This window comes from Rhineura floridana, chromosome 2 (genome assembly GCF_030035675.1).
Source record: "Rhineura floridana isolate rRhiFlo1 chromosome 2, rRhiFlo1.hap2, whole genome shotgun sequence".
Taxonomy (NCBI): Eukaryota; Metazoa; Chordata; class Lepidosauria; order Squamata; family Rhineuridae; genus Rhineura; species Rhineura floridana.
Window position 1 is genome coordinate 109,533,126 of NC_084481.1, and position 18,417 is coordinate 109,551,542.

The 18,417-nt window shown below is 43.0% G+C and overlaps 1 protein-coding gene and 1 long non-coding RNA gene across 8 annotated transcripts in view; one reads left to right on the forward strand and one right to left on the reverse strand.

Annotated features, from left to right (window-relative positions):
- LOC133378273 (uncharacterized) overlaps positions 1–3,769 on the reverse strand; it is a 29,741-nt gene extending 25,972 nt beyond the window's left edge. Inside the window, exon 1 of the long non-coding RNA XR_009760924.1 lies at positions 3,692–3,769. This is a non-coding gene — a long non-coding RNA (uncharacterized LOC133378273). The remainder of the gene's footprint in view (positions 1–3,691) is intronic.
- A 12,986-nt stretch (positions 3,770–16,755) lies between these two features.
- Positions 16,756–18,417, forward strand: part of BRSK2 (BR serine/threonine kinase 2) — a 708,663-nt gene continuing 707,001 nt past the window's right edge. For all 7 annotated transcript variants that reach the window (XR_009760589.1, XM_061610115.1, XM_061610101.1 and 4 more), the window contains exon 1: positions 16,756–16,849. Coding sequence is in view for 6 of the 7 variants with exons in the window: in XM_061610115.1 (XP_061466099.1) it covers positions 16,756–16,849 (94 nt within the window). In the remaining variant the exon portion in view is untranslated. The remainder of the gene's footprint in view (positions 16,850–18,417) is intronic.

Below are 18,417 nucleotides of genomic sequence, written 5' to 3' on the forward strand. Positions count from 1 at the left end.
CAATAAACAAAACAGTCAGAGAGAATTGAGAGTTCAACGTGTAAAAAGAGCTAGAAAAAACCCAGACTCCTTTTGGACTTTTTTCTGCCAGAGTTCTCATAATTTGTTGAAATTAATTAAAAATCAGCCATGTTCACAGAGTGCCTGTAATCCTATTACCTTGCCCCATACTCTGACCTTCATCTTCTGCAGTTTAAAAGTTTTTTTAAAAGCCTGGCTGATTTTTAATTAAATTAAGAAATTTAGCATTGAACTCAATGATAAGGCTGGGCATGCTCAGTAAGAACCAACGGTCAATGTTCTAAAAGCCAGACTCACAGCTGCTTGGATTGGCTAATCAGAGGGCCACACCCACACCAGACCTTTATTTCACTTGAGACAGTCATGGCTTCTCTCAAAGTATCCTGGGAAATGTAGTTTGTGAAGGATGCTGAGAGGAGACTCCTATTCCCATGACAGCTCCAGGGGTCAGAGTGGTTTAACAGTCAGCTGCTCTGATTGATGCTCTGTGAGGGAAAAAGGGCATCTCCTAGCAACTCTCAGCACCCTTCACTAACTACACTTCCCAGGATTCTTTAGGAGAAGCCATGACTGCTTAAAGTGAAATAAAGGTCTAGTGTGGATATAGCCAGGAACAGCTTTGATTTAAACTTGGGTGGGAGGCTACATGTGTCTGCTGTAGAAGGAAAAGGTGGGGAAAACGCTGAAAAAGAATAATATTGTTCACAATGTTTCCCTTTTGGAACAGAAAGGGGAAGCTTCCCCTCTGCCAAGTGCCCATCCATCCAATCTCCTCCCCCTCCCCTCCCTGCCCCTCCCCCTGGTCCCACTAAGCTCAATAAGCATGCATATGATCAGACCTGCCTTTTCCCTCCTTCCCCACTCCTCTCCCTCCCTCCCTCCCTCCTTCCTTCTTTCTCCTCTCCTGCTCACTCCAGGCCTCCCTCCCCATGGTCAGTTTTACCTATCCTAAGCATGATTGCACAGGAGTAAATCCCACTAAACTCAGTAAGCATGCAAATGATCAGACCTGCCTTTCCCCTCCTTCCCCTCTCCTCTCCTCTCCTCTTCGTCCCTCCTTCCTCTCCTCCCTTCTTCTTTCTTCCTCCTCTCCTGCCCACTCCAGGCCTCCCTCCCCATGGTCAGTTTTACCTATCCTAAGCATGATTGCATGGGAGTAAATTCCACTGAACTCAATAAACATGCCAATGATCAGAGGCACGTTACCAAATTCTTCCAAGCTACACAGGAAGTGGATTGGACTGGGAAAGACCAACCCAAATTGTGTTTGCATTTTGACAACTTTGTAGGGCAGTACAATATCTCAGAGAGGAGGTCAGGTCTCCTGCTCCCCTGGTGCATTCACTATACCTGAGCAATTCCCCTGCTTTTTAAAGTTTGATAGAAATATCTGTTGGCTATAGGTACATTTTTAAATCGCAAGGTTTTTTGCCTATTAGTGAATATATATTTAGGTCTTCAAGATACTTTCTTATCTATTGAGACAAATATATATTACCTTTCTAAGTGCTGGGTACTAGGTAACACCAAATCACTTAACTCCTTTATTCTGTAGTACTTCATCTCAATTCTTCTGCCCATTCTTTGATATAGCAATCAGTGGTTAAACCTAAAAGGTTTCATTTTCAGTAGCCCTTGTCAAAATCACTGGGTCTCAGACCCTGGGAAGCCACAGCTCTCATAAGGCACCCTCAGTTGCCAACTTACCAGGGTTGGAAACAAACCAAAACCAACCCTAGCAGGTAGATCACACTGCCACCACCTCTTCTGTCCACCAGCTTAAGTCAGGGGAAGCCCAAGCCTTAAAATACACTGATGTCCCTGGAATTATAAGAAGGCGAGAGCTAAAAGCCACTCTCTGCTTCCTGGAGTTCCACGCCAAATAACTATTCAGGCAGAAGAGCTATGGCCAATGTGCTGATTTGATACCCAGGGGTGACCTAAAAGAACACACCCAAGATAAAGGTAAGGTAACTTTATAGAGAAATATACAGTAAGTGCATTAAAAAGTAGCTTAAAAATCTTTCAACCAGAACATCCATAAAATCACCAATAAATATCAAAAGACAAGAATCAGACCGCACAATAAAAATAACAAAACTAACAATCACTAACTCTAAGACATGGCAACTTTAGGCTAAGATAGCAAGAATATCTGACCCCAATTGGAACAGCAGCACACATCACCCAAGGATATAATGTCAGGGCAAAATGTGGGGGAAAGGACAAAGAAGATTCTAAGTTTTATAAGGGAAGGCATAGCAAAAAGATCTAATTGCCAGAGGACTCCTGGAGGGTGGAATATTTCAAGCCCCTCTGCACCTTCAGAGTAAGTGCACTTCCCCCTGCTTGCACCAGGTAACACAGGTGCTTGTAGTCAAGAGCTCATGAGATCATGGCTCAACTAGCAAGAGCAGACAGCAACTCAGCAAAAAGGTGTTACCCATAATCCTTATATCCAAGCCATGTTTCCAGGCCTAGGGAACAGGTTTTCTTGACAGCCCTCATAAATTTTATTATTTTATTTTGAGCTTCACAAATCAGGCCAAAAATATTACTGCCCCACAAGAACTGTTAATCACCTTCCTGTCCATATATACCAATGCAAATCTTTTGTAGCACATCAACAACTGCAACGCAGAAAACCCATTGCCATCCAATATACCTAAACTTTCCTACCTGCTCCTCTGAAGGCAATTCTTTTTTTAATCACAGGTGACCAGGGAAGTGATTATTTAGAAACCTGTTTCATTCTGAAAATAAAACAGGATTCTAAATTATTATTATTATTAAATGCATAACCTGCCATTCAGTCACACTCAGGATGTCTTAAATATATTTAAAAGGGAAAAAACCCTAATATATTAACAGTATCAGAAAATAAAATCCTAGGGATTGTGGGACTAAAAAACTTTGAAATAGCTCTCCTAAAAAGTGTGAGCAAGTGGATGTGTCAGGACTCCTTGCAATGGAATTCCACAATCGCAATACCACCACTGAAATGCCACCCTTCACATTGTAGCTATCAGCCAGAAAAGAGGTAGTCAGTGGGTAGCCTGCAGTGCTAATGTCATGGACCTTTTCCATGAAGAGAGGCCTAAGGAAAAAATCAGTTAGATTTTGGACCTAACTGATGGCCCATATTATTTTATCTATTTTTATTAAAAGATGTATAGCCTGTAGTTTGGTCTAAATAGATCTAGAAGATTCTGAGGCAAACAAAAATTAAAAATAATACAAAAATAAAGGGCGATATTCAACTAAATTCTTGCATGAGTGGAATGACTTCAACTAGCACATGGGACTGCCCCATGTACACTCTGTGCTATTCCCAAATCTGTTTTGGAGGGTTGGGGGAACCCCTGGAACAGATTTAGGGGGCACATGGAAAAAGAGGGGTTCCATTGCAGGAGTTCCATTGCACAAGAAAAAATCTTTGCTCAGATGGAACATTCAAATACAATCCAAATAATCAACACCAAGATAAAAATATAGCACAATGAACACTAAACCAAAGCAGGAAACTGACAACTAATTAGATTCAGCAACTGAAAGCAAAATGGGAATAGCAAACAGAGAAAATTCCAAATTCTGAGAGTTTGAAACAGCATTGCCTTAGAGTCTCAACACTTAAAGATTACCAGACTGGGAGGAGGAAGAATAAACCTACCTTCCAAGGGAGTTCCATAACTTCGGTGTTAAAGCTAAGAAGGATGTGTCCCAGGTGAGCCTTCACTGTAATTGTGACCAGAGCTTGGAAAAGTTACTTTTTTGAACTACAACTCCCATCAGCCCCAGCCAGCATGGCCACTGGATTGGGCTGATGGGAGTGGTAGTTCAAAAAAGTAACTTTTGGAAAAGTTACTTTTTTGAACTACCACTCCCATCAGCCCCAGCCAGCATGGCCACTGGATTGGGCTGATGGGAGTTGTAGTTCAAAAAAGTAACTTTTCCAAGCTCTGATTGTGACAATGGAGAGACCTTGAGCAAGGGCTCAGAGGAAGATATTAAGGTATAAGAAATAATACTATATGTAAGGTATCCTGGAGTATATTTAGGATTAGAAAGCAATTTTCTCTTCAAAAAGACTGAGATCAACTAACAGTAGGGTTGCCAGGTCAGAAGCATCCCAAACCCTGAGATTTCAGGGGCGGATCCTAGTGATGTAATAGGGGCATGCCCTGGTGATGCCACAGGGGTGAGCCCTAGTGATGCCATAGGTGTGGGCCCTAGTGATGCCATAGGGGTGGGCACTAGTGATGTCATAGAGGCGGGAACTAGTGATGTCATTAAGCATGATACATTAAGCATCAACCACACTTGCTTGGAGCATACCACTCAAACAAAAAAAAAAATCTGATTGGAAATTTAGAAATCTTAGCTAAATGAGGGTGTTTCCAGGTCCAACTGAAGTTATGGAATCATTCCTTCTTACCTGCTTAGAGATCCTGGGTAAGGAACATTTAATCAAGTCTACTTGCTTCTGGCAAAAAGGGTTTAAGTACCCTCAGACCAGGCCAGTCACCAGAAGGCTGTTGTAGGAAGAAAGCCTAGTGTTGTGGAGATGATAGATGGGAGTGCTCAGGAGTAAAGATGGATGTCCCTGAAGGCTGCAATTCTAAGCACGCTTACTAAAAGACTAAGCCCCATAGAACTCAACAGGACTTACTTCTTGGTAGACATTGTTAGGATTGTGTTGTTGGTAAGGTTTGACTAGGGATCCTCTGCAACGATATCCATATCAAATCGGGGTTGACAACCCCCTGCGTGGAATGCCCTGCCTGCCTTTTAACACGGCTGCTCCAAACTTCTTTATAGACTTGACCCTCTGCTGCAGAGAGAGGTTTGAGAAATGAGTAAGAGTTAAGAAGATTCTCTACTCTTTCCTGCCTACTCTGTGGGCTACTATAAACTCACTTTGACAGCAAACCCAATTCCAGTGAGTAGAAACTGACAAGAGAAAAACAACAACACATGGTTTGGTCTCCTTCACAGGCAGTAGATTGGGAACAACAGCAATTGAAGCCACACTTCCGAATATGTGGATTCTCTTACCACTATTGGGCAAGAAACAAACCATCATGGAAATAACAAGGTGCATCATCAGTGGGTTTAAGGGGGTTGAGCTGACCACATGGAACCACTGTTGTTGCTTCTATGGATGTAAGGGACTAAGGTCAGAGGTATACAGCCCTATACAGCTTGGGACCAGGATACCTAAAAGACCGTCTTATCCCTTATATACCCAGTCGATTACTGTGCTCTGCAGGTGAGGGCCTTCTGCAGATGCCATCTTATCAGGAGGTCCGTTCTGCACAACATAGGAAATGGACCTTTAGTGTAGTGGCACCTACCCTGTGGAATTCCCTCCCCTTAAATATTAGACAGGCGCCATCTCTATTATATTTTTGGCGCCTATTGAAGACCTTCCTCTTTCAACAAGCCTTTTAAGTTGAGACCTATCCCAGTCTGTGTCTGTGTTGGAATTGCTTTTTAATATGTTCTTAAACCTTCTTTTTAAAAATGTTTTTAATCTTAGAAGATGTTTTGAAAGCTTTTTTAAAGAAACTTTTTAAAGATGTTTTGTTTTAATCTGTTTTAAAGTTTGTTTTTATGATGTTTTAAAGTTTTTAGTGCTTTTGTTTGCCGCCCTGGGCTCCTGCTGGGAGGAAGGGTGGGATATAACAACAACAACAACAACAATAATAATAGAAATGCAAGTAGAAACAGAAAAACAAAAGACATTTATGGTTTCCTAAATGCAATACCACACCAACCACAACAAGATTCCTATGACTAAGAGAGAAAACTCAGCATCCCACAACCAGTCAGGATTCCTAACCAAAACTAAAAAAACCCTGGCAGCCAGTCAGCCAAGGTCACAGAAATCCCCATGCAGCACAACCTGACCCCGGGGCCGCAGTTAGTACAGAATGCTGTGGCACGATTGGTGACATGAGTGAGACCCTGTCAGCACATAATACCTCTCCTCTGAAATCTGCACTGGTTGCTGATTTGCTACCAGGCCAAGTTCAAGATGTGCTTTCTATGATACAGGTTCCACATAGTACTTGTTCTGCTTTTGTAAGAAATCAATCCTTTAGTGTGGCAGTAGCTACGCTTTGGAATTCCCTGCCTATTGACATTAGGCAGGTGCCTTCAGTATACTCATTTTGGCACCTGCTAAAAACATTTTTGTTTAGGGAAGCCTATCTAGGCATATAGAAGCTATTATGTTTTTTTTCTGTTTTTAACACAGTGTTGGTTTTATTATTTTGAATGTTTTTAAATACCTGTCTTTAACTGTTTTTGCCAATAATTTTATTGTTTAAATTCTTTCTATAAACTGCTTTGAGGTTTTTTATAATAAAGCATTATATAAATGTTGTAAATAAAATATATAAATAAATTTCTGAGTCACTGTGGCTCTTGGGTCTCTTTCCTCTTTTATACTGAGTCAGGCCATTTGGTAGCATCTAGCTCAGTACTGCTGACTTGGATTAGCATTGGGTCTCCAAGATTCCAGGCAATAGTCTCTTTCAGAGATTGAATTTTGGACCTTTGCATGCAAAGCATGTGTCCTACCATTGAGCTACAGCCCTGTTTTAAATAGTATATTTTAAAATTGTTCTTTTCATTTCACTAATGAATGCATAGCATATTAGCACAGATCCTCATAATACATTTAAAGCACATGAATCCCACCACAGAATCCTGGGAATTGTAGTTTAAGGGTGGTGGGAACTATAACTGTAAGGAGGAAACTACACTTCCCAAGATTATTTGGGAGAAGTCATGCGCTTTATATGTGGGTTGGATGTGCTTTAAATGTATTATGTGGATCTGCATTACTTCATAAACTTTGCCTGTATATACAAAGATACAAAGTTTACTGGGTGACCATGTGACTAGACACCATCTCTCAGCCTAATCTGCCCCTCAGGGTGAAAACAACAGAGCGGGACCATGACCACCCAAGGTGCAATGCTATGCCTGTTTACTCAGAAGCAAGTCTTAATGCATTCAGTGGGTCTTACTCAAACAGGGAAGCATGCACAGGACTGCAATTTGGTGATAAAGAACTTCACTAATCCAATCCAGAATTCAGAATCATGCCACATTAAGCTGTTTTGCAACTGTTTCATACTTGTTTTATGGTTACTGGATTTTAAACGGCTTTATTTCTTGTTGTGAGCTGCCTTGGTTTCCAACCTTACCTCACAGAGTTGTTGGAAAGTCTCCATACACACACACACACTGGAGATGTAAAAATACATTTCCACTCCATATAATAGTTTATTGTCAAAACCAGTTGGCCATTGCAGAACATTTTTTAAAAAAATTATTGGTTTTCTGCCAAATAAAAGCAGTGACCCATAAGTAAGCCCTACCTAAATGCTTAAAAAAAAGATCAGAGGGGGAGAGGAAGATTTACAACACAATCCTTTTCTATGTTCACTCAAAAGTCGCATTTATTTTCAGCACAATCCTAACCACATCTACTCACAAGTAAGTCCTACTGAATTCAATGGGGTTATCTCCCAGGTATGTGGAATTAGCATTGCAGGTTTACTCCCAGAAAAACTTCATATTGGGAAGGTTTGCAAAACAGGTTATGAATAAGACAAATAAACCACCCTCTTCCAGTAAAATTTAAACTTGTGTGACTCCTTAATTAGAAAATTATAACATGATTAATATAATATGATCCTCCGTGGCGCAGAGTGGTAAACGGGGGTAATGCAGCCGAAGCTCTGCTCATGGCCGGAGTTCGATTCCAACAAAAGGAGGAAGTCGAATCTCCGGTAAAAGGGGTCGAGGTCCACTCAGCCTTCCATCCATCCATGGTCGGTAAAATGAGTACACAGCATATGCTGGGGGGTAAAGAAAGGCTGGGGAAGGAACTGACAATCCCACCCCATATATACGGTCTGCCTTGTAAACGTCGCAAGACGTCACCCTAAAAGTAGGAAACGACTCGCACTATAAGTGCGGGGACACCTTTACCTTTTTATGTACACATTTTAAAACTTCTGTTCAAAAATTATTTGAAAGATAACATGTGTAATACGCCTCCTTGAGAGAGGGAGTAGTCCCTGGTAGTCTCAAGGAGGCAGTAGTGAGACCTCTTTTAAAGAAACCTTCTTTGGACCCAGATATTTTGAACAACTATAGACCGGTGGCGAATGTCCCTTTTTTGGGCGAGGTCTTGGAGCAGGTGGTTGCTGGCCAGCTCCAGGCGCTTTTGGATGAAACCGATTATCTGGATCCGTTTCAATCCGGTTTTAGGTCCGGTTTTGGCACTGAAACAGCCTTGGTCGCCCTGTATGATGACCTTTGTCAGGAGAGGGACAGGGGGAGTGTGACTCTGTTGATTCTCCTTGATCTCTCAGCGGCGTTTGATACCATCGACCATGGTATCCTTCTGGGGAGGCTCGCGGAGTTGGGGGCACTGCTTGGCAGTGGCTCTACTCCTACTTAGCGGATCGTCGCCAGAAGGTAGTGCTTGGGGAACATTGCTCGACACCCTGGACTCTCCATTGTGGAGTCCCTCAGGGGTCGGTTTTGTCCCCCATGCTCTTTAACATCTACATGCAGCCTCTGGGTGCGGTCATCAGGAGTTTTGGAGTGCGTTGCCATCAGTACGCTGATGACACGCAGCTCTACTTCTCCTTTTCACCTTCTTCAGGTGAGGCTGTTGATGTGCTGAACCGTTGCCTGACCGCGATAATGGACTGGATGAGAGCTAATAAACTGAAACTCAATCCAGACAAGACTGAGACACTGTTGGTGAGCTCTTTACCTGCCCAGATGGTGGATGTTCATCCTGTTCTAGATGGGGTTACACTCCCCTTGAAGGAACAGGTTCGTAGTTTGGAGGTCCTTTTTGACCCTTCCTTGTCGCTCGAGGCTCAAGTGGCCTCAGTGGCACGGAATGCGTTTTACCATTTCCGCTTAGTAGCCCAACTACGCCCCTATCTGGACAGTGACGATCTCGCGTCAGTTGTTCACGCTCTGGTAACTTCTAGATTGGATTACTGTAATGCACTCTACGTAGGGCTGCCCTTGAAGACTGTTTGGAAACTTCAGCTAGTGCAAAACGCAGCAGCCAGGTTGCTGACGAGGACCCATCGGTCCGCGCATATAACACCTGTCCTGGTCCGTTTGCACTGGCTACCTATCTGTTTCCGAGCCAGATTCAAGGTGCTGGTTTTGACCTATAAAGCCTTACACGGTGTGGGACTGCAATACCTTGTGGAACGCCTCTCCCGCTATGAACCTACCCGTCCACTTCGTTCAGTATCTAAGGCCCTCCTCTGGGTACCAACTCATCAAGATGCCCGGAGGATTGTTATTAGATCTAGGGCCTTTTCTGTGATGGCCCCCAAATTGTGGAACAGCTTACCTGAGGAGATACGCCTGGCGCCTACGGTACTTTCTTTTAGGCGCCAGGTTAAGACATGGCTATACTCCCAGGCATTTTAATGTTCAAGGTTTCAATGTTTCATGTTTAACGTTTTTAGTTAACTTGCTGCTATTTGTTATTGATTTTATTGTAATATCGTATTTTAATCCTGTTTTTGTACACCGCCCAGAGAGGCCCAGAGAGCTACTAGCTATGGGCGGTTTATAAATGAAATGAAATAAATGAAATAAAATAAATAAATAATTTTTGCAAGTAATTAAAAAAACCTTGCATGTACACTTTTATGTCTACCAAGATCCTGCTGTTATCTTCTGCTGTAGCTCAATCCTATGCGTGTTTACTCTGAAGCAAGTCCCAGTCCTGTACAGAGAAAGTACACTTTATGCTGCTGAAACCTATATATTTACTGAATTCCTTATGTGAGACAAGCAGGAAAAGGAAACTGTGAGTTTAGCTATTGCCAACAAATCTTGTCAATCACAACCCTGACTTCATTTATTGGCTAAAAACCTGAAAGGGCAGGGATTAGAGCAGCCGGTAGTAACAGAAGTTTCAGGAGGGAGGGCTGATATTTTGGATTATAGCTTTTGAACCAGACCACCTAGAAACTTTTTTTTAAAATGAAAGCTAAGAATCCGGAGATTAAGGTGAGTCCCCCAGAGACTTGGAGAGGACCCCCCAAAACTGGAGTCTCTGGGCATAAACCGGACACCTGGCAACCCTAACTAACAGGGCTCTGTGTGTGTGTGTGTTTATGATGAGTCTGGTACTGCTCACCTGCTTTAATTATTTGGAATGCTTTTATAAAAATTCTGTGGCATTGTGGAAAAATGCTGTATATTTGTATTTGTGTAGAGAGAAACAAAATACGTTCTGTGACCATCATGAGGCCTAGCATTCTTACAAGCTTGCTTGGCAGTAGCTACTTGGTGACAGGTTTTGAGAGATGAGACATGACCCTTTAACAATGTATTAGATGGGGCGTGGTTCAGGTGAATTCATTCTGATTGGTCTGGGTGACAGCAGACTCTGATTGGCTGGAGAGTCCAGTCAGTTCGGAGTTAACTGTCAGCAGGAGGAAGTCAATTGGAGTTAAGGGTTAGGAGTTGAGGAAATAAGGAATTGGTTCATGAGGATAGTGTGAGGAATAAAATCAGAGATAGAGCTAAGGGAACAATACCCAATATGTTAGTAATACTTGACTGGGGAACATCAGAAGGGAGCCAGTGACTGAGTTGGTCTGAGAGGCTGCCCTGTGAAAAGACCTTACAGGAGAGAAGTGGTACAAGTGGGTTTTAAAAGTTGGCTACACTGTCCAAACAAGAGGAAAGCCAAAGGAGCTTTGCGGTAGAGAAGCAGATTGCCCCCAGTTGTTGGGGTTGATTGGGGTGGAAGTTTAGGGAAATTGGCCTGAGGTAAAAGCTACTTAGAGGTTGGTTTCAACAACGGTGTCTCTTGAGTCCTCAGAAACTGGCAGCAAGCACCTTTAAAGTCCTAGTATATGTATTATCTTTTGTAACCCTTTAATAAACCTACAGTCTTAGGCAGTGAACACACTAGTTGCCTACCTCAAAGCATTTCCATTAGCCACACCTGGAGAGGGAATGGGTTGATCTGCCAGTCAGTTGCAAAGTCTCTTTGATACTGAATGTAAAAAAAAATGTACTCAAGCTGGTTCCACCAGGTTTTATAGTAAAAAATGGGCAGCGTTTCACTAGCATTGTGTGTCCCCGTTTTCAGAAAAGAGAAGTGGAGATGCACTAAAACCAGCAGAACGGTGAGTGTATTTCTACCCTTAATGTGAAGTTTAACCTCTGTTTAGTGTTGGTGTCCATCTCATGCCTAAAGCCTACTATACATGCTACTTGGAGGGTGTTGAAAGTATACTGTGTGAACTAGTAGCAGTGGGAAATTACGGAGACCTGTGTTTACACAAGGTGAAGCTCAGAGGGACCAGGATTCCTGACAGGCACTCTTTTTTATTTGTTGTAAATTATAAGAGGCAATCTCTTTGAGCTGCCCCAGTATGGAGAACAGGATAGAGATGGACACAGCAATCAAGTATAGAAAGGAAACTTTAATATCAGTCTGTCCATCTCCATCCTGCTCCCCATACTCATGCAGCTGAAAGAACATAAGAACATAAGAAGAGCCTGCTGGATCAGGCCAGTGGCCCATCTAGTCCAGCATCCTGTTCTCACAGTGGCCAACCAGGTGCCTGGGGGAAGCCCGCAAGCAGGACCCGAGTGCAAGAACACTCTCCCCTCCTGAGGCTTCCGGCAACTGGTTTTCAGAAGCATGCTGCCTCTGACTAGGGTGGCACAGCACAGCCATCACGGCTAGTAGCCATTGATAGCCCTGTCCTCCATGAATTTGTCTAATCTTCTTTTAAAGCCGTCCAAGCTGGTGGCCATTACTGCATCTTGTGGGAGCAAATTCCATAGTTTAACTATGCGCTGAGTAAAGAAGTACTTCCTTTTGTCTGGCCTGAATCTTCCAACATTCAGCTTCTTTGAATGTCCACGAGTTCTAGTATTATGAGAGAGGGAGAAGAACTTTTCTCTATCCACTTTCTCAATGCCATGCATAATTTTATACACTTCTATCATGTCTCCTCTGACCCGCCTTTTCTCTAAACTAAAAAGCCCCAAATGCTGCAACCTTTCCTCGTAAGGGAGTCGCTCCATCCCCTTGATCATTCTGGTTGCCCTCTTCTGAACCTTTTCCAACACTATAATATCCTTTTTGAGATGAGGCGACCAGAACTGTACACAGTATTCCAAATGTGGCCGCACCATAGATTTATACAATGGCATTATGATATCGGCTGTTTTATTTTCAATACCTTTCCTAATTATCGCTAGCATGGAATTTGCCTTTTTCACAGCTGCCGCACACTGGGTCGACATTTTCATCGTGCTGTCCACTACAACCCCGAGGTCTCTCTCCTGGTCGGTCACCGCCAGTTCAGACCCCATGAGCGTATATGTGAAATTCAGATTTTTTCCTCCAATATGCATAATTTTACACTTGTTTATATTGAATTGCATTTGCCATTTTTCCACCCATTCACTCAGTTTGGAGAGGTCTTTTTGGAGCTCTTCGCAATCCCTTTTTGCTTTAACAACCCTGAACAATTTAGTGTCGTCAGCAAACTTGGCCACTTCACTGCTCACTCCTAATTCTAGGTCATTAATGAACAAGTTGAAAAGTACAGGTCCCAATACCGATCCTTGAGGGACTCCACTTTCTACAGCCCTCCATTGGGAGAACTGTCCGTTTATTCCTACTCTCTGCTTTCTGCTTCTTAACCAATTCCTTATCCACAAGAGGACCTCTCCTCTTATTCCATGACTGCTAAGCTTCCTCAGAAGTCTTTGGTGAGGTACCTTGTCAAACGCTATTTGAAAGTCTAAGTACACTATGTCCACTGGATCACCTCTATCTATATGCTTGTTGACACTCTCAAAGAATTCTAATAGGTTACTGAGACAGGACTTTCCCTTGCAGAAGCCATGCTGGCTCTGCTTCAGCAAGGCTTGTTCTTCTATGTGCTTAGTTAATCTAGCTTTAATCATACTTTCTACCAGTTTTCCAGGGACAGAAGCTAAGCTAACTGGCCTGTAATTTCCGGGATCCCGTCTGGATCCCTTTTTGAATATTGGCGTTACATTTGCCACTTTCCAGTCCTCAGGCACGGAGGAGGACCCGAGGGACAAGTTACATATTTTAGTTAGCAGATCAGCAATTTCACATTTGAGTTCTTTGAGAACTCTCGAGTTCTGTGATACTGACAGCATTACTTCAAAGCACATGACCCATCTCATTGAAGTTTCATGCTCAAAAGTTACAGTGGGCTACCTCCATAAGACTTCTCTTTAGGGTACCTCTTTGTACAGGAGGAGAAACAGTAGTACCCACAAACTGTGCATTTTCACCAGTCTGCTCTAAAAATATAAAGTATATAAAAGTATAATTCACTAATACATAAAAAACCTTGCAGTTTAAGAGCGTATCTATAGCCAACAGATATTTCTATCAAACTTTAAAAAGTAGGGAAATTGGGCAGCTATAGTGAATGCACCAGGGGAGCAGAACACCTGATCTCCTCTCTGAGATATTGTACTGCCCTACAAAGTTGTACAAATGCAAACACAATTTGGGTTGGTCCAAGGGGCAAGGGGAAGGAAATAGGAGGGAGGAGGAGGAGGGGAGGGCAGGTTTGATCATTTGCATGCTTTTTGAGTTCAGTGGGATTTACTCTTGTGCAATCATGCTTAGGATATGTGAAACTGACCTGGGAGAGGGGCAGGAAGGGGAAGTTGAGAGGGGCAGGAGATTGGGTAGGTAGGCACTGGGCAGAGGGGAAGCACCTTTCATTTCCAAAAGAGAAAAATTGTGAACAGTATCATTCTTTTTCAGCATTTCCCCCACCTTTTTATTCTATAGCAGACACATGTAGTCTTCCACCCAAATTTAAATCAAAGCTGTCATTGCCACATCCACACCAGACCTTTATTCCACTTTATTGATTGATTGCATTTGTATACCGCCCCAGAGCTGAAGCTCTCTGGGTGGTTTACAACAATTAAAACATTAAAAACAAATATACAAATTTAAAAACATTTTAAAAAAGCAATTTAAAAACTTTAGACAGTCATGGCTTCTCCCAAAGAATCCTGGGAAGTGTAGTTAGTGAAGAGTGCTGATAGTTGCTGGGAGATGCCCTGTTCCCCTCACAGAGCTTCAATCAGAGTGGCTGACTGTTAAACCACTCTGGCCACCAGAGCTCTGTCGGGGGAATAGGAGTCTCCTCTCAGCAGCCTTCACAAACTACACTTCCCAGGATTCTTTGGGGGAAGCCATGACTGTCTCAAGTGAAATCAAGTCTGGTGTGGGTGTGGCCCCAATTCACCAAGCCAAGCAGCTGTGAGTCTGGCTTTTAGAACACTGACAATTGGTTCTTACTGAGCATGGCCCGGTTTATCGACTTCAATGCTAAATTTTTTAAGTTAATTAAAAATCAGTTAAGCATTTTTTAAAAAACTTTTAAACTGCAGAAGATGAAGGTCAGAGTATGGGGCAAGGTCAGTACTTTTCGGTGGCCCGCTTTTGGCATTCCACTAATACAGCAGCTTTCAATTAGAGTAAGGCCCCACTCATATAGCACTTGTTCCGCTTTTAGAGCATTTTTCACACATCAGGTGCCATTTTATTGATGGAGTTCTGCTTTTAGGCGCGTTTCGCTTTTAGGCAGGAGTCTGGAATGTAACCCGCCGTATGAGTGGGGCCCTACCTGTAATCCTATTACAGTATTCTGAGAACATGGCTAATTTTTAATTAATTTCAACAAATTATGAGATCTCTAACAGAAAAAAGTCCGAAAGGAGTCTGGTTTTTCTCTCTCTCTTTTTACACATTGAACTCTCAATTCTCTCTGTTTTGTGTATCACCATGAAAATTTAGGGGGTTGTTAAGCAAATGTTTCTGAGTTCAGGACTATAAGTTTTGTAAGTTTTTGTTTTGAAATGAGCTTATGGGAAGCATCAGAATGGCATGGGGGTATTTTCAATTTAACATTGCAGAACGTGAAAAATCCATTCTGGCTATAGTATACAGCCACTCTTGTGGCTGTATCATTTAGGCATAATGGTAGCAGCTCAGTGTTTGAAAACATATATGGCCACCAAGCTAAAATTCAGTGCGGATAATTTCAAGTGGAGAAGAGCTGGACAGAAAAGGATGATTTTCTTTTTATTTCATTGCCTGCTTACACTTTCCCTTCAAAAACCATTTCCCCAGTTGCTTTTCTCCTGTCCAGGGTCTAGTGAGAGAGAAGCAGCTACAGTGCCTTCATTGACATCTTTTCAGTCCCAGATAAAGACCTACCTTATTTCCCAGGCATTTGATAGACTAAGATGATGTTGTCTGCTATTAGTATGCTGCCAAAGCTTCTTATGGTTGAGTGGGGGTGGTATTGTTTTTTATGGTTTTGTTTTTATAGTATATTTGTTTTTGTTTTAACATTGTCCTAAGTCACTTGGAGACCTTTGGGTACCAAGCGACTAATAAATCTACTAAATACCGCTACTACTACAGGGAGATGGTTTCAGGGGACAAGAGTGGACAGAAAAACAATTCGGCACCCACTACCTGCCCTCCACTTCTCCAAAAAAAACCCTCTCTCACCCACTTTATACCTGTTCAGCACAATTTGCATTCTAACTAGACTGTTTTGTTGTCTTCATGTCTAGTTAGATAGTAACTAGGAATAAGATAGTAGAGGAGTTCCTATGTCCTTTTAATCCTTTGTTCCTCTAACATGTTATCTTTGATGATGATGTGTGTTGTGGCCATGTGTATGGTTATTCATTTTAACCCCTAGATCTTGCCACTGAAATACAAAGGAAAAAATCAACTCTGCTTTGATAACAGTCATCAGCCTGTGCACCAGCCTCCTTACAGGACTTTCCCCATACATACCACTCATCTCCTTTGTTGGATTTCCTTTTTGTGTGTGTATGTGTGATTTGTGCCACAGCTTCAGCCTTATTTGCAACATGGGCTTGAGTGGCTGAACTGCAGGGCCTTATTAGCTTAAACTTGCTTCAGTGCAGCTGACACAGAATCTGTAGCTCTTTTCTTCATCTACCCATGCATGTAAAGTTTAAAACAGGGCAGAGTTTTGAATTCTGATTAACTACTGACCTTATCAGGAGACGAATCCCCTCACTGTTTTATTGCTGTTGCCATTGGTTATGATGCTCCGTAGCATGCAGAGGCAGCCGCTGATGCTGATGCTGATGGAAAAGAAAAGGTAGTGGATGGAGAGGCGGAGGGGGGGGGAGGGAGGCGGAGGTGTTGTCAGGGATTGGCTGCCTCTAATGTCAGTCGTAGCTATGGGCCCCAGCTCTTCCGCCGCTCCAGCTCTCCCTGAACAGCTCCTAGAGAGAACTAAGGCGTGCGAAGTGCTGATGACCAGCACCATGCTTCTTAGGCTTGGATCTTAGATTTCTTCCCTCACAGAACACTGATTAATAAGTGCTCCTGGGCATCAGTATCCCAGGCAGGCAGAAAGAAGAAAGAAAAGAAAGGGGGAGGGAAAAGGGGAAGAGTGAACCTTCAGCCAAGTGGATAAGATCAGCAAAAGAGTCAGAGAACGGGAGAGACCGAGAAGGAGACAGACCGGGTGCTTTGCGTGCATAGCAGCAAAGTGGAAATTTTAAAAGCTGCGGTGAAAAAGAGCTCAGAGATTCCCCAACCACAGCACAAGGCATAACCTCGCAGAATTACAGAGCCAGGTAGAAATGACATCAACTGGCAAAGAAGGCAGCGGAGCTCAGCACGCACAATATGTTGGACCCTACCGCTTGGAGAAAACCCTGGGCAAAGGACAGACAGGTTAGTTCTTACGCAGCAGCAACCCTAGGGATAAGGTAGCAGTTTCCGAGTTGATGGAGATGGCAGAGTCTAGGCTGTCTAGTCATTCCTTGTCTTTTGCTGAGGCATCCGATATATCATAGTTTGACTTTAAGGTGGTTCTTTCTTGCTCATGCTTTCGCTCCCCGTGCTGTGTTTTTGCAATTTCAGTCTTGTTTAACAAGTCCAGATTGCTTTGTGTGGATCACTCCTGGAAAGGGGTGGTGTTCCGATGACAGTCAAAGTGCATGTGGGGAGGGGCTGATTGAGTGGAGGGGGGTAAAGGAAAGATGCTCAGTGGCTGGTGAATTTTGCTTCGATTCAGTGCACCACTTTCATTTCTTTCCTTTTTTAAAACTAGAATTCAAACTGAATTGAGAGGCACATAGTGGATAGTGAAGAGGAGGAGGAGGAAGCTGGGAGTCACCAGCAGTGTTTTATGACATCATGATTGAAAAGGGTGTAGTCCTTAAGGTGCAGTTGGTGGAGGCGCTGTGGTGTTTGGGGCAGGTGGCGTTGGCGGTGGGGGGGGAGAGAAGATGCAAACCTATGATACTGCCTTTGCCGGTTATTTGAAAAGCGTCCCTAGAACTGTCAAAACAGAAAAAGTCTTCAGAAGCAAACAAACAAAAAACCATAATCCCAAATCCTTCTCTGGCTATGTTGTTTTGTTTTAATCTCTCACTATATCTTTTACTGCTAATTTAAGATTTACTGTCCTGCAGTCAACAGCCAGAGGGTGGTTGTTGCTGCTGCTACTGCTGCCTGAAAGGAACAATGGCAAGAAATATTAAAAGGAGGAAATGTAGTGCAAGGCATTAGCAGGGAGCAGGTGCTTTTGCCCTACGTGACATAATTAGATCCCCTCAATGCATTCAAGATTTGGACTCACTGGTTGCCTGCGTAGGTGGATTCACTTCAAGGACAGAACAGTATTTGCAAAGCAGGGAGCATTGCAAAAATGTTAAATCTTTGTCCACCAGACTTTCTTGGGTATTATCCCTTCTTTTGGTAATAGGTGCAGTGGGCAATTTTGTCTGGCCACAAGATTTCAGCGGGTGACCAAAGAAATGGATTTGTGTCTCACCAGCTTCACATTTTTAGAGGAAAGTATATATCTGCGTCAAAAGGGACACACACACACACACACACACACACACACACACCCCAAATCGGTCTCCTCTGACCCTTGTTGGTCTTAAGTGTTGTTCATCACGGTGGGACAACAAAACATGGTGCATTGTGTTTTGCTTTTTAAAAAAGACAGCCGAGCTTTGCCCATCTGTTGTCCAAAGGATTTAATAGGCGTTTCCATCCCCAGCTGCTGCCTCTGTTCTGCCTGTTTTCTTGCTGCCCTGCATGGCAGCAGCTCTGCAGTCCCCGCAATTTTCTTAGGGACTGAGTTGAAATCCAGATCTTTCTCTGAAAGGGGCCAAGCTTTTCTGCAATGATTGATTGCAAAGCTCCCCTCCAATTCTTTCTCATCCTCCCCTTCAAACCCCATAGCAACCACTTTTAGATAGAAATGGTTATGAGAATGATATTGCTTT